An 18,107-nucleotide genomic window follows, 5' to 3' on the forward strand; every position below is an offset into this window, starting at 1 on the left:
TCGGTATTTCTCTATTGTGATCCAAACAACCCCACATCAGAATCATTAAGGATTTAAACTGCATATAACTGTATTTCACTACAGATCAGCTAAATCAGAATCTTAGAGGTGGAGCCTGCGAACCTGCTATTTTAATAAAATCCCCAGATCCTCCACTTTCAGCTTTTAGAGAAATGAATTGATAAATGTGCTTATTTAGGGGAAGAGTTCATCAGAAGAAAAGATCAGACTCTGGAGGGCCAGGCAATGGGAAAGTGTCTCTTCTAAGATTACTAGAAGATAATGGAGGAATCTCACTCAGGCATTAAAGTTTCAACAGCTCTATAGTACTATCTGAAACAAAGTGATGAGCTCTTCCAGAGGCACTGGGTCATTCTGCATACGGCCAAACCAGAGCAAGTGGAGATATGGGCTATTGCATATTTCAGGTGACCTATGAACTTATTTATATCTGTGGTTCCTATTTTTTCTCTAAAGTAGCAAATCATTCAGAGAATCTATAAATCAAATCTGCACTATCAGGAAACCAAGCAACCTTCTTGTTTTTGTTTTTTTTTAAAGGCTTTTCATTCTAATCATCACAGGGGTTTTCAGTGATTCCTGCTGTGCAACACAAGATTCTGAAATCCAATTAAATATATAGTCAAATACAAAAAGGCAGACTCTTTATTCTAACACAGCTACCACATTAAAAACAACAATGGGTGAGATTTATGTAGCACCAATTGAAACGTTTAAAGCATTTTACACCATGGGTTTTTTTTTAATACTGTGGTTAATCCTCCCCACTTCAATGATTCAGGAAATGAAGAACGGCCTTACAGGTAGGCGAAATAGGTGGCTACCTATGATAGGTGGCTACAGTGATATTTAAAATGTGTTGTGTCCCCAAATCTTCTTGCCCCTGAAATATAACCCATGGTTTTATTAACCTAACATATGTACAGTGATTTACAGATTGCAAAGTGATTTCATATAATTATCATATTTAATTTCCTCAACAGCCCTGAAATAGGTAAGAGGCATCATCATCCCCATTTTACATATAAGAAAACTGAGTCAACTATGCACAAGGAAAGGGATTATATTTTAATCACCTAGTTTGTAACAGTCACTTTTCACACACGCTTTAATATAATTCTCTCTATAATCCTACTTCACAAATGAGGAGAATGAGGTTCAGAGAAGTTAAGCAACCTGCCCAAGGTCACAAAGTCTGTAACTAGTAAAGCTGAGATTTGAACCCAGGTCTGTGTTCCTCTGATTCCAGAACCAAAGCCCTTCAAAAGTTGGCACATATGATTCATTTTTAATAAAGCTTGATAAAATGTTTTCAGCATGAATTTACACTTTCTTAATTATAAGCAAGAAGAAACTAATCTAAAATAGTTTTTGTTTTTTAAACATAGTGCTCAAGAAATTAAGTATGCCTTCAATTCCCTTGCGTGTGTGTGTGTGTGTGTGTGTGTGTGTGTGTGTGTGTCTAATTGTTATAAACTTATGGTCTAATGGGTTACTGTAAAACAACTTTTTTCATTAACTTTCCTCATTTTACTTATTAGTCCATGTTTATATCTTAATTTATAATATATATCAATGTGAACATAAAATACATTAATTTTATTTTTTAATTAATGTGTTTTCCTAATTCAGAAAGGTATTCTCCAGAGTTATCATTAATAGCTCACTTGGACAACTCAACTATCCCCACCCCCACTTCACCCAACACACACACACAATTAACTCTATGTTCTCCCACTTGCTCCAATACTGGAAGATGGATGAGCTAACCATGATTATAAGCTCAGTCCCACCTTAGTGACATAGAAATAGTCTGAGCAACCCTATACCTGCAGTTCAAAAACTCAAAATCAATTTAATTTTAATACTGGTCATACTGAGCACATATTAAAATTAATTCATTAGTAATGATCACTCAGTGCTGTCCTATGACTAAGTTCTTTTCTCGTCACCAACCCTATTCGCTCCATGAGAGGACTTTTAGTCCTCATCCTCTTGCTGGACTGCCACCAAATGCCTAATCTTCAGTCACTTGCTACTCCTGCATGGGCAAGCTTTCTGAGATGCAATGCAGTTTGTATGATTTCTTCACTGCGGAACTATATTAGGATGAGTGTCAGTGAGTACATGCATTAAATAAGCTAAACTCGGATCTGGTACACATCTGGATTACATCTGGATCAGATGTTTTGATCTGAGCCACCTATGTGATTCACCTAGAACTATAGTCAGGAGGCCACGTGGTTGAATGAAAGAAATACGGGCTCTGGTGTCAGATTGTCTGTGTCTCAATATTGTCTGCTGTTTACTAGTTGTGGGACCTTGGAAAAAACTACTTAAACTTCTCCCTGTCTTTATCTTCATCTATAAAATAGATATAATAATAGTAACAGCCTTAAAAGTTTGCTGTGAATATTAAATGAGACGAAATGTATTAAATATCTGGCATAGAGTAAGTAGTAAAAAAAAAAAATCTCAGTTTCCTTTTCCTTCTTCATTTTTCTCATCTGGCTTGCCCAGCTGTTACTTAATTTCTAGTTCTGACTCTCAGGAGATCAAGAAAAATTAGAGTGATCTGTTGAAAGAATTTCTGATAGCTTCTGATTTCTATAAGAAAATAATCTGTTTTGGAGTCATTGCCATAAATTACCTGTTTAAAACAATTTTTTTAAAGTCTGGAGCAAAGAACTTGAGAAAAGCAATAATAGTCTATTGATCTTCATACACGTAGGTCCAACAGTGAGGCATGTGTTGTTAGTTGCTTTTGCCAGTACGGGTAGTGAAATAACCACACTCTCACCTGTTCACCCTTGTCACTTACCACATAGTTTGCAGGACAGCTGGTGGCAGAGAGGACAGGAGTACTGCCTATAGTTGTGCAACTGAATATTTCTGTCTGGCCCATTCTGGGGTAGTACCATGCCTTAATTAATCTCATGCTTCTTAATACACTGAATTAAATAACAACACACCCTTAAAAATATCTGGTCTATCTTCTAGAGGTACTTTTAGACATCCTAAACTGAGAGCTTTCCACAGGCATAGCTACATTACATTTTGAAAGCGAGTTAATGGATGAGATCTTTTGACAACTGTCTCCCCAGAGATCAGCATGACAATCTCTTCATCACCTTCTTATTAGCCTGATGGAAAGAGAGAAAATCATCCTTATGTCTCTATCTCCTGGATTCTTTTTCCAGCAAAAAAGAAAGGACGTATTTTAAATGATACTTTGCCTGCACTTACGCATCTGCAAAATTTCTTTGAAAAACAACCAACAACATCATTTTGGCAGTACAACCACATTTTTAATGACCTTGTAATTGCTGGGCAAATGTAAATATATCTCTTTGAATGGTTCTCACTTAGCATTTCAATAAAGTCCTCAAAACCTTTTGAGAGACATGAGAGTGATATCTGGAGCTGTGTCATGAAATTAGAGGCCATAGGTAATGAAAGGCATTTATAGCTTAGCTACTTTCACAGCTAAGCTACTTTTTGACAAATCCTCAACTTCCATTACCCATTTTTTCCTCCCCAAAACAGTTATTCAAAGAAACAACAACAAAAACTATACACTTTATTACTTCATTTTCAGAGCTCAGTGGATAATTGAAGCAGCTAACAGCTTTGTGTCAAAAAGTAGGTTTTGAGATGATTCTAGTTTTATCTTTAACTATAAAATTGGAGTGCCCTCAAATATTCCCTGCTGGGTACAACTTTACTAGTTACCTGGCTGATCTGACTGTCTCTAGAGGGTCCAATTGGCTCTTTAACATTCTATTTCTGCCAAATATGAGCCCAGTTTGGATTAAAAATCTGAACGACAAAATTCCAAATTTTCCCCTTCATTCCTACCTCCATACCTGTTCTTTTTCTTCTTCTTTTTTTAAATTTATTTTTGGCTGCGTTGGGTCTTAATTGCAGCATGCAGGATCTTTGGTTTCGGCACATGGGCTTCTCTAGTTGTGGAGCGCGGGCTCCAGAGCGCATGGGCTCTGTAGTTGCGGCACGTGGGCTTAGTTGACCCACAACATCTGGGATCTTAGTTCCCCAACCAGGGATTGAACCACATCCCCTGCATTGGAAGGTGGATTCTCAACCACTAGACCACCAGGGAAGTCCCCTCCATACCTGTTCTTGACATGGAATATTGCACCCACCCTTCAAAACACAACTCAAGCCCCAACTCCACATGAAATATTTCACAACTACTTTTGCCTAAAATTATAGCTTCTTCTTCTGAATTTCCATTGTGGAAAATGACAGCTAATAGTCTGTGTCTATTCTTTCTTACTGCATTCTTCTTTTATAGATGTTTTTCTCTCCCCCAGAAAGTTTGAATATTCCTTGAAGTCACTACCAGTTGCATATTTAACTTTTGTGGTATAATCCACACTAAACCAAATAGTGAATGCATGCAGTAGGTATTCAACAAACATTCATTGCACAAAAGCAAACAACTTGCAAGGCAAAAATCTGAGCTAGAATCCATAAATTTAGAATACCTATTATGGTTTTGGAAAATTCTAAGGTGCCATTGGCTTTGTCACTATGCCCAGCTATTTGCTGTCTATATTACATTTCACTCTCACGTAATCCAATTAAGGTGATACTTTACTAAATAGGCATTTCTAGCTAAAAACAACCAATTATTGCAATAGTTCGATAGTCATAAAAGGATTTCCTGGGGAATCCTTGCCATTATTCAGAAAAAAATGCAAGCTCTCAAATATAAACTCTGTAAATACGACTTACCAACTATTAGCAGGTATTAACCCAAGTTTCATTATTCCCTCTGATATGGCAAGTGTTAAAAGGGCTTTAAGGCTCTACCACAATTATATTGCTAATAATAACTTTTCTTTTACATAAGGACAAGTAAATAATAAACTAAAGAAAAATGGAAACTGAAGCTTGAGAATCAAGATATTTCTTAACAGTGAGCCATGCTAGGCAAGGGAACAGATTCCTCTGGGAGAAGTTTTGGAAACATGCCGCTTTCATCTTTCAATGAGATAAAGAAAACTCGACAGTGTATAGACAGGGACAAGGCACCCTGGCAGGAAGATGTGGACTTAGAGACCCAAAAGGTCATTTCTATTATGAGTCTGTTGCTTCACAGCAGTGACCATTTCTTTGCATTAGTATCTTGTACCTACCCCCTGCACACACGCATGCCCACACACACACAGCTATATATATAGCTGTTGAAATGTTGAAATGTAACAGCATATTCTGATATTGGGAATAAAGAAAGTTATTTTAAGGTCTTTGAAGTCTAGTCTGAACAACACAAATCTTAGGTGAATTTAAGGAAGTGGGCCAAGTTTTTGGCTTTATCCTAGAGCAAGATTAATAATCTTAGATCAGGGGATGGCCGTCCTAATTTCAGAGCCATTAATCTGTAGATCGTTGGCAGAAAATAAAAGCTGAGGAAGTATACTTGCTTAAGGTAGGGAGGGGGAAGAAATTTAAGCTGGAAGAACAGAAAGTGCCTTATGCAAAAAGTTACAAGGCAAAATCTGAGCTAATATTTGTAAATTGATGTTATCTGCTATGCCTTTTATTTCCCCTCTCACTTGCAGGGAAGTTTCCAGAGCTCTATTCTGGGAAATATGTGTATATACAGACACACACACACACACACACACACACACACACACACACACACACACACACATACACCATACTGAGCCAATAAACTAGAAGGTAGGATGAAGGGAAGAATTGCAAATTGGGCTAAAAAGTAAAAGCCAATATGATTCTTAGAGGGATTTTTTTTATAGTGCTATTCTTGTTTCATCTTCACAAGTGAGAGTCAGATTGCAAAGCAATTTAACCCCCCAAACTCTGTTCTCCACCAAGTTAATAGTATGCACCCCCTAAACTGGAAGTTTAAATTACAAGATTAGGCATGGTACTCTGCTCAATGTTTGTAATTCCACCCTGGAAGAGGAGATTTGATAACTACCTTTTCTAAATAAAACTTCAGAAATAACTCTTAACAAAAGACCATGCCACCATGATTCTTCTAAATTTGTCTCGATGATTTGTCTTTCTAACTGGACTGCAACAGGGTTAATGTAGCGAATGCCTTTAAGTTCATCTGCTACTGTGCAAAAAGGAATCATACATTTAGCTTCAGAGGAGCGTCACAGATTTATCCCCTCCTCCTCCCAGCTCCTTTTCTCCCTCCCTTCCCTAGCAACTGGTAACCTCGTAAAGAGGACTCCAAATCTAGAAAGAAGCAGTTGGTCCCTGGCTTCATTCGACCTGCCAAGCTGCTCTAAAGCAGAAGCACCAGTCATTTCTCCAGACTGAGTTGGCTTGGCGTGGGCGTTCAGCTGGTTTTCTCCATCACCTCAAGAAGGCTTTGCTGATCAAATTTCTCCATGGCTTGTACTGAAAATGTGTAAGTACAAAACTGTGTACAACTGTTTAAGTTGAAGGCAAAAGACAATTTGAATTGTTTTCCTGTGTGAGTGCGACACGGACAACGGGGAGGAGTGGGTTGCGAAGGATGCAGAAGGGGATCACAGACAAAAGCGTGAAGGACGTAAATTCAGGTACTAAGAATACTGGAGTTTTAAATGTAATTTTGAAGTTGCAAATCCTTAGTCTAAATTGTGGGGTTTAAATATGAGGAAATTCTTACTCTAGGGTGTGGTATGGGTTGAATGAAAGAAAATTTTAACAAAAGTTGGTGTACATGTTGAATGATGCTTCATGAAAGAGAAACAAACTGGAGTGTTTGTTAGCATAACTAACCTTTCTTCGACTTCTGTGGAGAAAAAAAAAAAATGCTTTCCCTCATAAGACTTTCCAGAGCACTCCTACCAGAATCTAAATGATGGGTTTCGTGGATCATATATCCTACTGGGACTGAAAGAGCTGGTGTTTCCTCTGTTTATCTAGCATGCCTGCGCACTGCAGCTTTTAAGGAAGCTATCTGAGTCTTCTAGGCTGCCTTGTTGCCTTGAGGAGGTGGGAATATGGGGAACGGGGTGGAGCCACAGGTCAACCATAAAGGGAAACCACAAAGCCCGATGCTAAAGAGGCTGCCTGGTGAAGGGCAAGTGAATCGAAGAAGTGTTTGCTGACTACACCTGGGAGGAGATTGGGCTCTCCCTTTTCCCACCGTGTATTCCAGAGAATTCGATCAATCACATATTTCAGATATTTTCTGGTCACCGCATTTTCTTTTTTTTTTTTGCGGTACGCGGGCCTCTCACTTGTGGCCTCTCCCTTTGCGGAGCACAGGCTCCGGACGCGCAGGCTCAGCGGCCACGGCTCACGGGCCCAGCCGCTCCTCAGCATGTGGGATCCCGGGGCACGAAGCCATGTCCCCTGCATCGGCAGGCGGACTCTCAACCACTGCGCCACCAGGGAAGCCTGGCATTTTCATTTTTATTAACCTATTCATTTCTGTTTTGGCAAGCCTTGGAGGGCACGCCCCTTCACCCACAGCAGTAGCTGCCGATGAACATGGGACCCCAGAGCTGCGCCCCGGCGTGCCCCTCCAGTGTCCGAGCTCCATGCAGAAGGATGATGTGGAATCCTGGGGCCTCCCTCGCGTCCCCCTGAGACCTCCCTTCAATGTACTGGCCGATCTGGCAAGAGAGCAACTGGAGCGTCCCTCAGAGAGAACAGGATCCTGCATTCCTGTCGACGATTCGAGAGCTCTCAACCCCCACTATGAGCCACCACCTGCTGTTGCGGAAGAGTCCCTAGCAACAGCAGAAGTAAATAGCTCTGAGGGGCTGGCAGGCAGGAGGCAGAGGGGACAGGATTCTATTAATGTGTCCCGGGAATTCTCTGGCGGCCCTCCCGCACTGATGGTGGGGGGCACGAGGGTCAGCAATGGGGGCACTGAGAGAGGTGGCAGTAATGCAAAGTTATATGTGGCTTTGCCAAGGGGTCAAGGATTCTTTCCATCCGGGGGCTCTCAAGTAAGAGGCCCGCCACCTATCCCCACCCTTAGATCAGGGATAATGATGGAGGTGCCTCCAGGAAGCACGAGAGTGACCTGCAAGGAAAGGTTGGCTCATGTTTCCTTCCCACTGGGAGGCCCGCGGCACCCCGTGGAGAACTGGCCAAGGCCTATGCCCTTGTCGTCCAGCACTCCAGGTTTACCTTCTTGCACTACTGCTCATTGCTTCATTCCTCCTCGACCTCCAAGTTTCAATCCATTTCTCGCTATGCCTATGGCTTTTGCTCCTCCTCCGATATTTGGTCCTCCACTGCCTTCCTATTTTGCCAATTTCCCTTCCTGGGGAATGCTGGCTCCTGCATCCTCAAACAGAGAGAACAACTGATGGCAAAAAAAAAGGAAGGAGGGGAAAAAAAAACGGTTGGGAAAAGAGGTGAAAGTTACTCATTTATGTTTTTATATTTGAAACCCCCTACCCTCTTGCAGCCTGTTTAGCACTAATGTGCCTTACATACTTGGAAATTCAATAAAGGCTCTAAACTTTGAAATATTGTGAATTATTTTTTAAAATGTCACTTTTGGAGCTGAAGCCTTGGATTTTGTTTTCTACTTTTAAGAAAATGAAAGCAGTAATGTGCCAGTGTTTTGTAAGTAGCTTAGTTGAATCCCTACCAATGGCTTGCAGCTGTGATTGTGGGGAGGTGGGATTGGGTTCTTGTTAGACTTGGCGAGTCCGGGGTGGGGAATTCCTACCTACCTAAGGCTATGGGGGTTGCTCAGTGCAGGATGGGTGAGTGAAGATAAGGTCCAGGAGGTAGATCCAAGTCCAGATAATAGAGTAAAATGCCCAAACACTAAAAGCAGTCAGATGAGACTGAGGTGAGAGTAACAGAGCCAACATTTGACAGCCAGGTAGAGGCAGAACCAGGCTGAAAAGTTAGGAAAGAAAAGGAGCAGGGGAGATGGGAGAGTTCTACACCATTGCTTCAAACGTGAACTAGTGTTTGTCTCTCAGCATTTCACTGTTGCTAAATACATGGTATAGATAAGGCTGGCTTAATAGAAGTCTGGGGACAAGATGGAACCGGGCTGAATCCTTCACCCATTCTCGAAATAAAGGGTACTATATACTCAGAACTTTTAAAGGCAAATGAAAACATTTCACTCCTGTGGAATTATTTTCTCTGACACTGCTATGTTTGTACCCTTCATAAGTGCTACAGCACCCCATTATCATGATGGCTCTGAGAGATTATCAAAAGCCCAGATGGGAGCTTTTTCAAATTCTAGTGACAAAGATATGGGCACAGCATGCAGGGTGGAAGGATGGCCATTCTGACCACTATACAACTTCATTCACACAGTGGTCCTAAAACACACCGACACTGTCTATGAAGAACCACTAAATTAGAAATATCTTTAGAGGATGATTCTTCCAATGAGCATTTTTCATGCGCAGAGCTGATGACGTAGGTGATATAAGCAGTCAGTTAATGGTTGACAAAACCTACAGATCCAAAAGGCACCTAGCCTATAAGCAAAACCATTTATGTGTTTTTAGCACCAATCGTGGGTTCTTCACTACTCGGGGAAAAAAAGACACATGGATCCATGAAGTTTCTTTTCCTCCATTTGATTCCGAATAGATTGTTCTAAATTTACAGGTGGTAGTGCAAGGAGCACTGGATAAAAGGAGCATCTGGATAGAGCTTGCTAAGATTCCCCTTACTCTGTCCTGAAGCTGGCGCAATTCCATCAGTTCACCGTGGTGGCTTGAGCAGAAGCAGGCAGCAAATCATTTGACAGCTGCTCACTATGAGGTAGCTTAGTCCCAGAGTACCAAACACTTATTGAATTTTCAGCCTTAATGAACAGAGGAGTTGGGCATGCTTATAGTCATCAAAAATATCTTTTGAGCCAGATGTTAAAAGATATTTTGACAAGAAATCAAGTTGTTGTGTCAACGGCAGTGCTGCATCTCTGGAGAGTTGCCAAAAGGTGTGGTAAGTGACAGCAGAATAGGATATGTTTTCCTTCTCAAAGGAAGTAGCTCCGATAAACACTCAGAAAGACTTTACTCACAATTACAGCGAAATCCATGACAAATTTACTGTAACAAGAAAGTGCCACCAACACAAGCTGCTCTTTTTAAACCCTCTGTTCTCTTTCCTAATACCCTCTGCATGTTATTTTCTATGCCATTTCTAAACACTGAGCACCTACAGCACACAACAAAAAATAACTATTAGCAAATTGAGGCATTGAAGTTTCCTTTATACCTCTATGGTGTAGGATAAATACATTTTCTTTAGTTTATGCAGAGCTCTGTGCCTATATAACAGGTTTCAGTAAACACAAGTATCAAATAAGCCTGGGATCCTGTTGTTAAATGCAAGTGAAATGCAAATATTTTTGTTTATTCACAGCTTCCGTATAGAAATACTGTATTACCTTATTATCATAGGAGCCAGCATCCTCAATGACAGCAAAACACCCATTTTAAACACATGATTTGGGGCTTCTCTGGTGGCACAGTGGTTAAGAATACGCTCGCCAACGCAGGGGACACAGGTTCGTGCCCTGGTCCGGGAAGACACCACATGCCACGGAGCAACTAAACCCGTGTGCCACAACTACTGAGCCTGAGCTTTAGAGCCCACGAGCACAACAACTGAGCCTGTGTGCTGCAACTACTGAAGCCCACGTGCCTAGACCCCGTGCTCCACAACAAGAGAAGCCACTGCAATGAGAAGCCCATGCACCACAAGGAAGAGTAGCCCCCGCTCGCCGCAACTAGAGAAAGCCCACGTGTACCAACGAAGACCCAACACAGCCAAAATAAATAAAGAAATAAAAGAAGTAAAGAAGTAGAAAAAAATGTTTAAAAAACACATGATTTGCCTTAAAATAGCTAATTTTAAATTATTCTGGTGCAATATGAGCTAATATTAATCCTACACCAAAATATCTTATTCATTTTGGAAAGTGCACATAATTCAATATATTCAACATTCTTGAACATATATGTTTTCCCATTCTTTTCTGTGGCTTAAATAGCTCCTAACCGCAAGAGGGAAAGAAAAACATCAACAAAGTAGCCCTTTCTCCTGATAGTAATGGGAATGGGTTAAGTATTTCCTGTTCTAAGTTATAATCATTGTCACAAGATGATTCATGTTGTACTGTTTATTATTTATAGTTCTCATTATATTCTTTGTCACAAGACTGTAGCATTAGAATTTTAATATCCTATATATTCTCTAGAAGATAATAATAAACTGTACAACTTTGACCTTTTCTATGTCCCTAAGTATGATTCATTAGCCATTTCTATTTTCCACCGTTTACAACTTCTGTAGCCTGATTGGAAGAGGTACACATGTAGCCAATCAAACTGTAGAATACTGAAAATGTTAAAGTTCGAATTATAAAATTTTTAAAGTCTTTCATAAACCAGAGTGACATCAAAATTACACGTTATTCTTCTGAGAATTATTATAACAAACATAAAATAGGACCAAAAATTTATTTTCACTGGAGTCTTAAGGTTGAGATCATGGTGCTATCTTCATCTACCATGGAACAAGTGGTTTATTGCATGGCTGTTACTAAATAACTAAGTAATAAAAAATATATATACACACATACATATATGTATGGAGAAAGATATCCTTCCATAACTATTACATTGTACTGTAACAATGGCATTGAATTATCAAGTGCTATTGACAGATGTTGATTTTTAAAGGACCTAATACAGAACTACGTGAAATGACTCTATTTCAAGATCAATGGGCCAAAACCAGAGATAAAAGTAATTTTACACAGATCAAGAACACTGTGTCATGTCATAGGTTAATTCCATAGCTATCACAAAACGTTGCATGTCTTCTTTATAATGAGCTGGATTGAGTGATATTCCCACAGAAAGAGCAAGTGATGAGACTAAATTAAGTGAAAGAACCCATCTGTTTCTCTGTGATGATGTTCATTTTTTCTTAAAATGATGGAAATGTATAGCATTTATCAAATCAAGTCTAGATTTGAGAAGTCAGAAAAATTGTGATTCATCACGCAGTCATTTTCTTAAGTGCTTGAGAAGGTGCTACTCTTGCCAAAGACTAATTAAATATATATGCTTTCTCACCCACCATTGGGAACTTACTGCCATTCAGAAAATCTTTCTCAGCATCCCAATTTCTCAAAGAAACTATCTGTGGAACTTGTTTTCATGAAGTGACTCTACCATTGCTTTTTTGAGAATGGACTAGTATCCTGCAATACTCTATGGAGGTAAACTGACCACATTTTTCCCAACTCTGAAAATCTCTTTCCCTAAGTAAAATAAGATTGTAAAGCACACAACTCCATCATTCCTATCATAAAGGGCTTTGTCTATCTAATAGTGTTTAATTATATAATTTATTGAGAAATATACATTTATAACTGACTTCATCTAACATCCTGATTGTAAAAGCTTTGACTCAGAGGCAAAGCAACACAGGGAATATGGAGGTTGATGGATGGTGCTTGCGCATGTGAGAAAGAGAAAAACAGATGGAGAAAGACAGAGGATTAAAAATAGAGAGGGGCAGGGCCACTGTCAGTTGAGAAGAGATGAGATGAAGTGCTGTAGAAGAGGAAGCAGCTTCATAGTGGAAGTACTGTTGGAAAAGTAATACATTTGGATGTGGGAGAATATAATCCAGAGAAGACAGAAAGGGGCAGTTTGAAAAGAAGGAAGTTACAGGGATTAAGTGTTTCATGAAAGAAAGGGCTCTGTGTAGGAGTCACACATTTGAGAGGGTGGGGATGAGCTGATTAGAGAAACACTATCCAGCCTTCCAAAAAATGAATCTATCTCCACTGCTTCATTCCTTCCTATAAATATCATCTCTCTTCAGATAGCAGCCAATCTCATATTGCCTATGTGAAACTGGAGGCCTTTTCTGGTTTAGGTTCCATCAATCCCCCAAACTGGCCTTGACAAGCAGACTCATCATCATCAAGGTTACTTTATTAGTGAAGAGGGTGTGCAATGAATTAGGCTCACAAAAAAGCATTCCCTCTTCAAGTTCTCAAATATATCAGACCCTAAACTTGCTTTTCTTTTTAAATTTAAACTCCAATCTTTTTCCCCCTAGTGAGGTACACTGATTATTTTCTAATTTTGCCTTTTCACCCCTCCTATTAAACCATAATTTTCTGAGGTGGAGTTGCTGGCTTTATTAATCACACTTCATCCAGAACCCAAGCAATCTATTATTTTTCCCAGGGGGCATATTTATACCTCTTTTAGGTATAAAATCCTTACACATTGTGTTAATGCTCACTGGTGCTCAATAGCTATTAGCAATATACAGTAAATGTACTGAAGATACTATTTAATGCCCTAACTAAAAAGTTGATTATCCATAAATAGAATAATTTAAAAACATCTTGTATTAGTAATTCACATCAGTAATTACTTAATTACTAATTAAGTAATTAATTAGTAATTAAGTAAGTAATTCACTTACTTAATTAGTAAGTCACAACTGGAGGAAAATAATCAAATATAAATAATGTTTCATAGTTAAAAAATATCTATGAGATAGTCTTACAAAGACTATCAGTAAAATCACAGATGATCCCAAATTTAACAGAATGATATGGCTTTAAAAACGATCATCTCTTCAGAATTTACATAAACATTATTGCTTCAGTGCTAGGCATTTTCACAAACCAATTGTAACGTATGTACATCTCAAATTGTCCAACTTTATGATTAATTAACACTGCTAACATCACCAGTCAAATGAATCCATGTACATATCACTTCAAAACAGTGTAAAAGCTCATTTCTCCTTTAGGCATTTGACATGAAGTGAAGTTATATAAGAAAAATACCAATTCCAATGTCTAAATGTTACCCTCTCTATTTAACTTGATGCTGTTATCCTTTTAGCATAGCCAGCAGTGGAGCCTACAAAGGTCAGTCAACCCTTAATTGGGAAACCAGTAAGAGGCCTTAGGTCTTGGGTCTTAGGCTCATTTAGTCAAAACAAACAAACAAAAAATCAAACATAACAGAGTGTAAGACACAGAATCCATGGGCTTGAAGATTAAAGTTATTCAACGTGCATTTATTGAATGCATAGTATATGAGTAGCTCTACATTGGGTGCTATAGAAAATAAAAACCAAGCAGACACCTGTGGAAGTGACTGATTACTAAGAAAACACTTGTTTTCCTTCAGTGAGAGAAAACATACACTTAGAGTAGAATGAGTTCTCATGTGCTCATGTGTATTTAGAATTTCCATGTCTTCTGTTGGTCTGATAGGTTCTCAGTTTACAGATGGAGAAACTGAGATTCAAGAGATTTAGTGATTTGACCAAGAACAAAATGTGACTTTGTGGCAGAGTCAGAATCCTCTTGTTATTCCATACTTCAAAATGTGTTTCAGGCTTCCCTGGTGGCACAGTGGTTGAGGGTCCGCCTGCCAATGCAGGGGAAACAGGTTTGTGCCCTGGTACGGGAAGATCCCACATGCCGCGGAGCAGCTGGGCCCGTGAGCCATGGTCGCTGAGCCTGCGCGTCTGGAGTCTGTGCTCCGCAGCGGGAGAGGCCACAACAGTGAGAGGCCCGCGTACCGCAAAAAAAAAAAAAAAAAAAGTGTCTCAAATGTATTAAAGATATAAATGAAAATAAGAAAATAAAAATTGCCATAAATTCTAGAAGAAAATACAAGTGAAATAAATGAATATTTATGTAATCATGATCTTTCTTCTCATGACAATAAAGTCAGAAATCATAACAGAACACACTATAATATTGAAATGATCTGTGTCAAAATTATCATGAACAGAATTTAAAAGCAAATGAAAAGCTTGGGGAAATTTTGCAGGATATCTAGAAAAAGGTTTAAATGTTGTTAACAAATACAAAATTTGTGAGCCAATAGAAAAAGTGTATACCCTCATATAAAATGAGTAAGTGACATTAACAGGTAGTTTACAAAAGAAAAAAGAAAAATGGCTAATAAACATGTAAAATAGTTTATAAGTATAAATTAAAATAAATACATTTTTATCTGTCATAGTTGTCAAAGTTCTTTTCACATAATTATATCCATTGTTGGGGAGGGTTTGGGCATATGGGTGCTCTTACACACTAGTTATGGGAGTATAAGTAGGAGAACATTTAGTGAGAGCATGTTACAATATTAAACAAATTCCTTAAAATTGTACTGTTCTTTGATCCAAGAATCCCACGTATTGGACTTTAGTCTAAGGAAATAATCATGGATATTGGATAAATTTTTAGCTACAACCAGGCTCATCTCATCATTATAACAGCAAAAACTTAGAAATAAACTAAACTTTTCAAAATAGACAACTGTCCAATTAAATTGTGGTCCCTTCAGATGACAGAATATAATGCCACCATCAGAACAATAACAGAACTATAATTTTTAAAATGAAAGCTTATATGCATTTAAAGTGAAAAAAATTTCAAAAGTATGTGCCAGTACAATCAGTTTTCTTCTCTTTGCTTATCTATATTTTTGATTTTTTTTTTTTTTTTTTTTTTTTTTGCGGTACGTGGGCCTCTCACTGCTGTGGCCTCTCCCGTTGCGGAGCACAGGCTCCGGACGCGCAGGCTCAGCGGCCATGGCTCACGGGCCCAGCCGCTCCGCGGCACGTGGGATCTTCCCGGACCGGGGCACGAACCCGTGTCCCCTGCATCGGCAGGCAGACTCCCAACCACTGCGGCACCAGGGAAGCCCCATATATTTTTGAATTTTTATAATAAACATTTTTACTCTTGTGAAATTTAGGAGTTGTGATAAAAAGGAGATCATATATGATTTCTAAGGTCTCTTTCAGCTCTACACTTCAACAAAACAATTATATAATATAATAGAAAACAGAATGGTATATTCTGCAATCATAATTTTAAATAAATGAGTACTCAGAGGAAGTGAGAAAAAAATCAAGTGTGATGGGAGCAGTTATAGAGGTTTATGTCAAAGAGTTTAAGACAAACTCTGGAACACTGTACCTTTGCAACATATGGTTTCTTGATCCTTTGTGAAATGAGGCCCTACTTTAGTGGTGTTAGCCAAGATCTGATACTTGGCTGTGCGCTTGTTTTCACGAGACATTGAGCGTCAGTGAGTTGCGGGGCGGGGGGGGGTCTATGCAAAGAGGGGCCAGGAATCAGGAGGCTGAGCAAAAAATGGGATCTGGAGTATATAGCAGGTTTAGGCAGGCAGGGGGTCAAATCCGGACAGGTCTGCTGAAGCAGCATGGTGCATGTACGTATAAGTTCAGTTTAACAACCCTTTCATTTTGCCATTCTTTCTAATTTCAAAGTTCTTGATTTCCCATTGAAGTACAATGATCCTAGTTTTAATTCCAGCAGCCTGGACCAGCACGTGTTAACTGTAGCCAGAAAAATGTCAGAAGCATGTAGGTGAGTCATGCTTCTGATCTAGGCAGGAACAAAGATCCTCAGATTATCACAGTATTTGGCTCAGTGTTTTGCCCTTCTACACTGTTTCCTGTTGAACGTGAGCAATTTAAAAATAGGGAGTTAAGACAAGCATGGATGACTTAAGCATTTTAAAACTGCATGTAACCTAACCATGACTGCGGAGTACTGAGCATAAATTGTTTTCTATGATTTATGATAATCACACTTTAAAATGTTCAGAGCAGGCCTACCAAGAATATGGTTGTACAGTTTGTATCCTGCACAAGGGTGTCTAGCCAAAGTGGTAAAAGTAGGGATTGAAATTCAGTTTGTACTCTGCTTGCTAAGCAGTACACCTGAGGAGAGGCAACTTTTTCCAATTTGTCCACCCAGAGTGGATACCTTTTTCTAATTTATTCATAGAAGCAGCAGCTACTAGCTGTGGTTCAGGTTAATAACCAATGGGTCCAAATACATTCATATTCAATAAGATTGGAAAATCATTAAAAAGCATGAGCCCAGTTTACAGAAACCACAACGTCGATGTTGATAGAATTTAAAAATAATTGTCATTCAACATGCCCAGCAAATGGTCAAAGACCAGCAGTCTATCAACTATAAATTACCTGCTAAAAAGCTACCATTAGACATGGAAAGTGGATTCATATGAAAAAATAAATTAAAAATATAATTGACAAAAGGCAGTTGCTTTAATGGTATCTCTACAAAGAAAAAGTCCCATGAAGTATCTCTCTTGCACCTGCATAAAAAATATTCTTAATGGGAATAATGTAGAAATATAGCTAGAATCCTAAAACCCAAACACCAGGCTAACATTTCAAACGTACTTTGGAAAATTACTGCTATGACTGACACTATTAAAATATTAAAAGTAATAACGCTGAAATTCACAACAACCTTACAATATAAGCCTGCAAATATAGACTAAATATAGTTCAGTATGAAATCTACCCTTTAAAGCATATGTTGAGTATAAGGTGTGAATATATTAATGAGTCACTTTACACGAGCAAAATAATTTTGCTCCCTGAATACATTTAACATGTTATATTTTTTTCTGTATTTAGTTTCTTTTTATTTTTTTTTAAGGGTGAGGTAGCACTGAGGTCCTTTAATGGAAATTCATCATGCCTCTCAGCTGTATTCATGTTTCTAGTGAAGAAGCTTATTTAACAGTTTCTTAGAAGATGTCTCTTGGGTTTAGCTGTAGTCAGGAAATGGTGTATAATTAGCACTTTTATGTGGCATTAACAAACAATCTTGTTAGTTCATTACTTTTTAATATTTGCATCAGTCTTCTGAAAGCAGATTAAGAGCAACTATAATTTCCGTATGCAAGTCGTTAACTACAAAGCTCAGAAAATGTTCACTTTAATCAAAACCATACCACAACTTCAATTTCTTTTCTCCCCACATTTCTTTTCAGTCTATTCAGACCTTCAACCCCAGGGATTTAGAAAGATTTTATTTTAAATGAATGAAATACGCATTTTAGTTCAGTCTATCATGCTCATTAATAAAATAGAACAAAAATTAATAAATATTTTGTTTGGTCACTGACCCACATGACAAATATTATCTGTGATTTGTAATATTTTCAATGGATGGATGTTATGGGTAAAACCTTTTAAAGTTAGAATTGGTTAACTTAGAAGTCCTGGCTTTGAGGAAG

The 18,107-nt window shown here is 38.6% G+C and overlaps 1 protein-coding gene and 1 long non-coding RNA gene across 2 annotated transcripts in view; both read left to right on the forward strand.

Annotated features, from left to right (window-relative positions):
• LOC125963038 (uncharacterized) overlaps positions 1-14,696 on the forward strand; it is a 194,024-nt gene extending 179,328 nt beyond the window's left edge. Inside the window, exon 2 of the long non-coding RNA XR_007474790.1 lies at positions 14,457-14,696. This is a non-coding gene — a long non-coding RNA (uncharacterized LOC125963038). The remainder of the gene's footprint in view (positions 1-14,456) is intronic.
• PRR32 (proline rich 32) lies at positions 6,288-8,502 on the forward strand. Its single transcript, XM_004280521.4, has 2 exons — positions 6,288-6,436; positions 7,463-8,502. Exons 1-2 carry the CDS (start codon positions 6,417-6,419, stop codon positions 8,337-8,339), a joined length of 897 nt encoding a protein of 298 aa, XP_004280569.1. The 5' UTR covers positions 6,288-6,416; the 3' UTR covers positions 8,340-8,502.
• Positions 14,697-18,107: the final 3,411 nt, after the last annotated feature.

Source organism: Orcinus orca, chromosome X, assembly GCF_937001465.1.
Source record: "Orcinus orca chromosome X, mOrcOrc1.1, whole genome shotgun sequence".
Classification (NCBI taxonomy): domain Eukaryota; kingdom Metazoa; phylum Chordata; class Mammalia; order Artiodactyla; family Delphinidae; genus Orcinus; species Orcinus orca.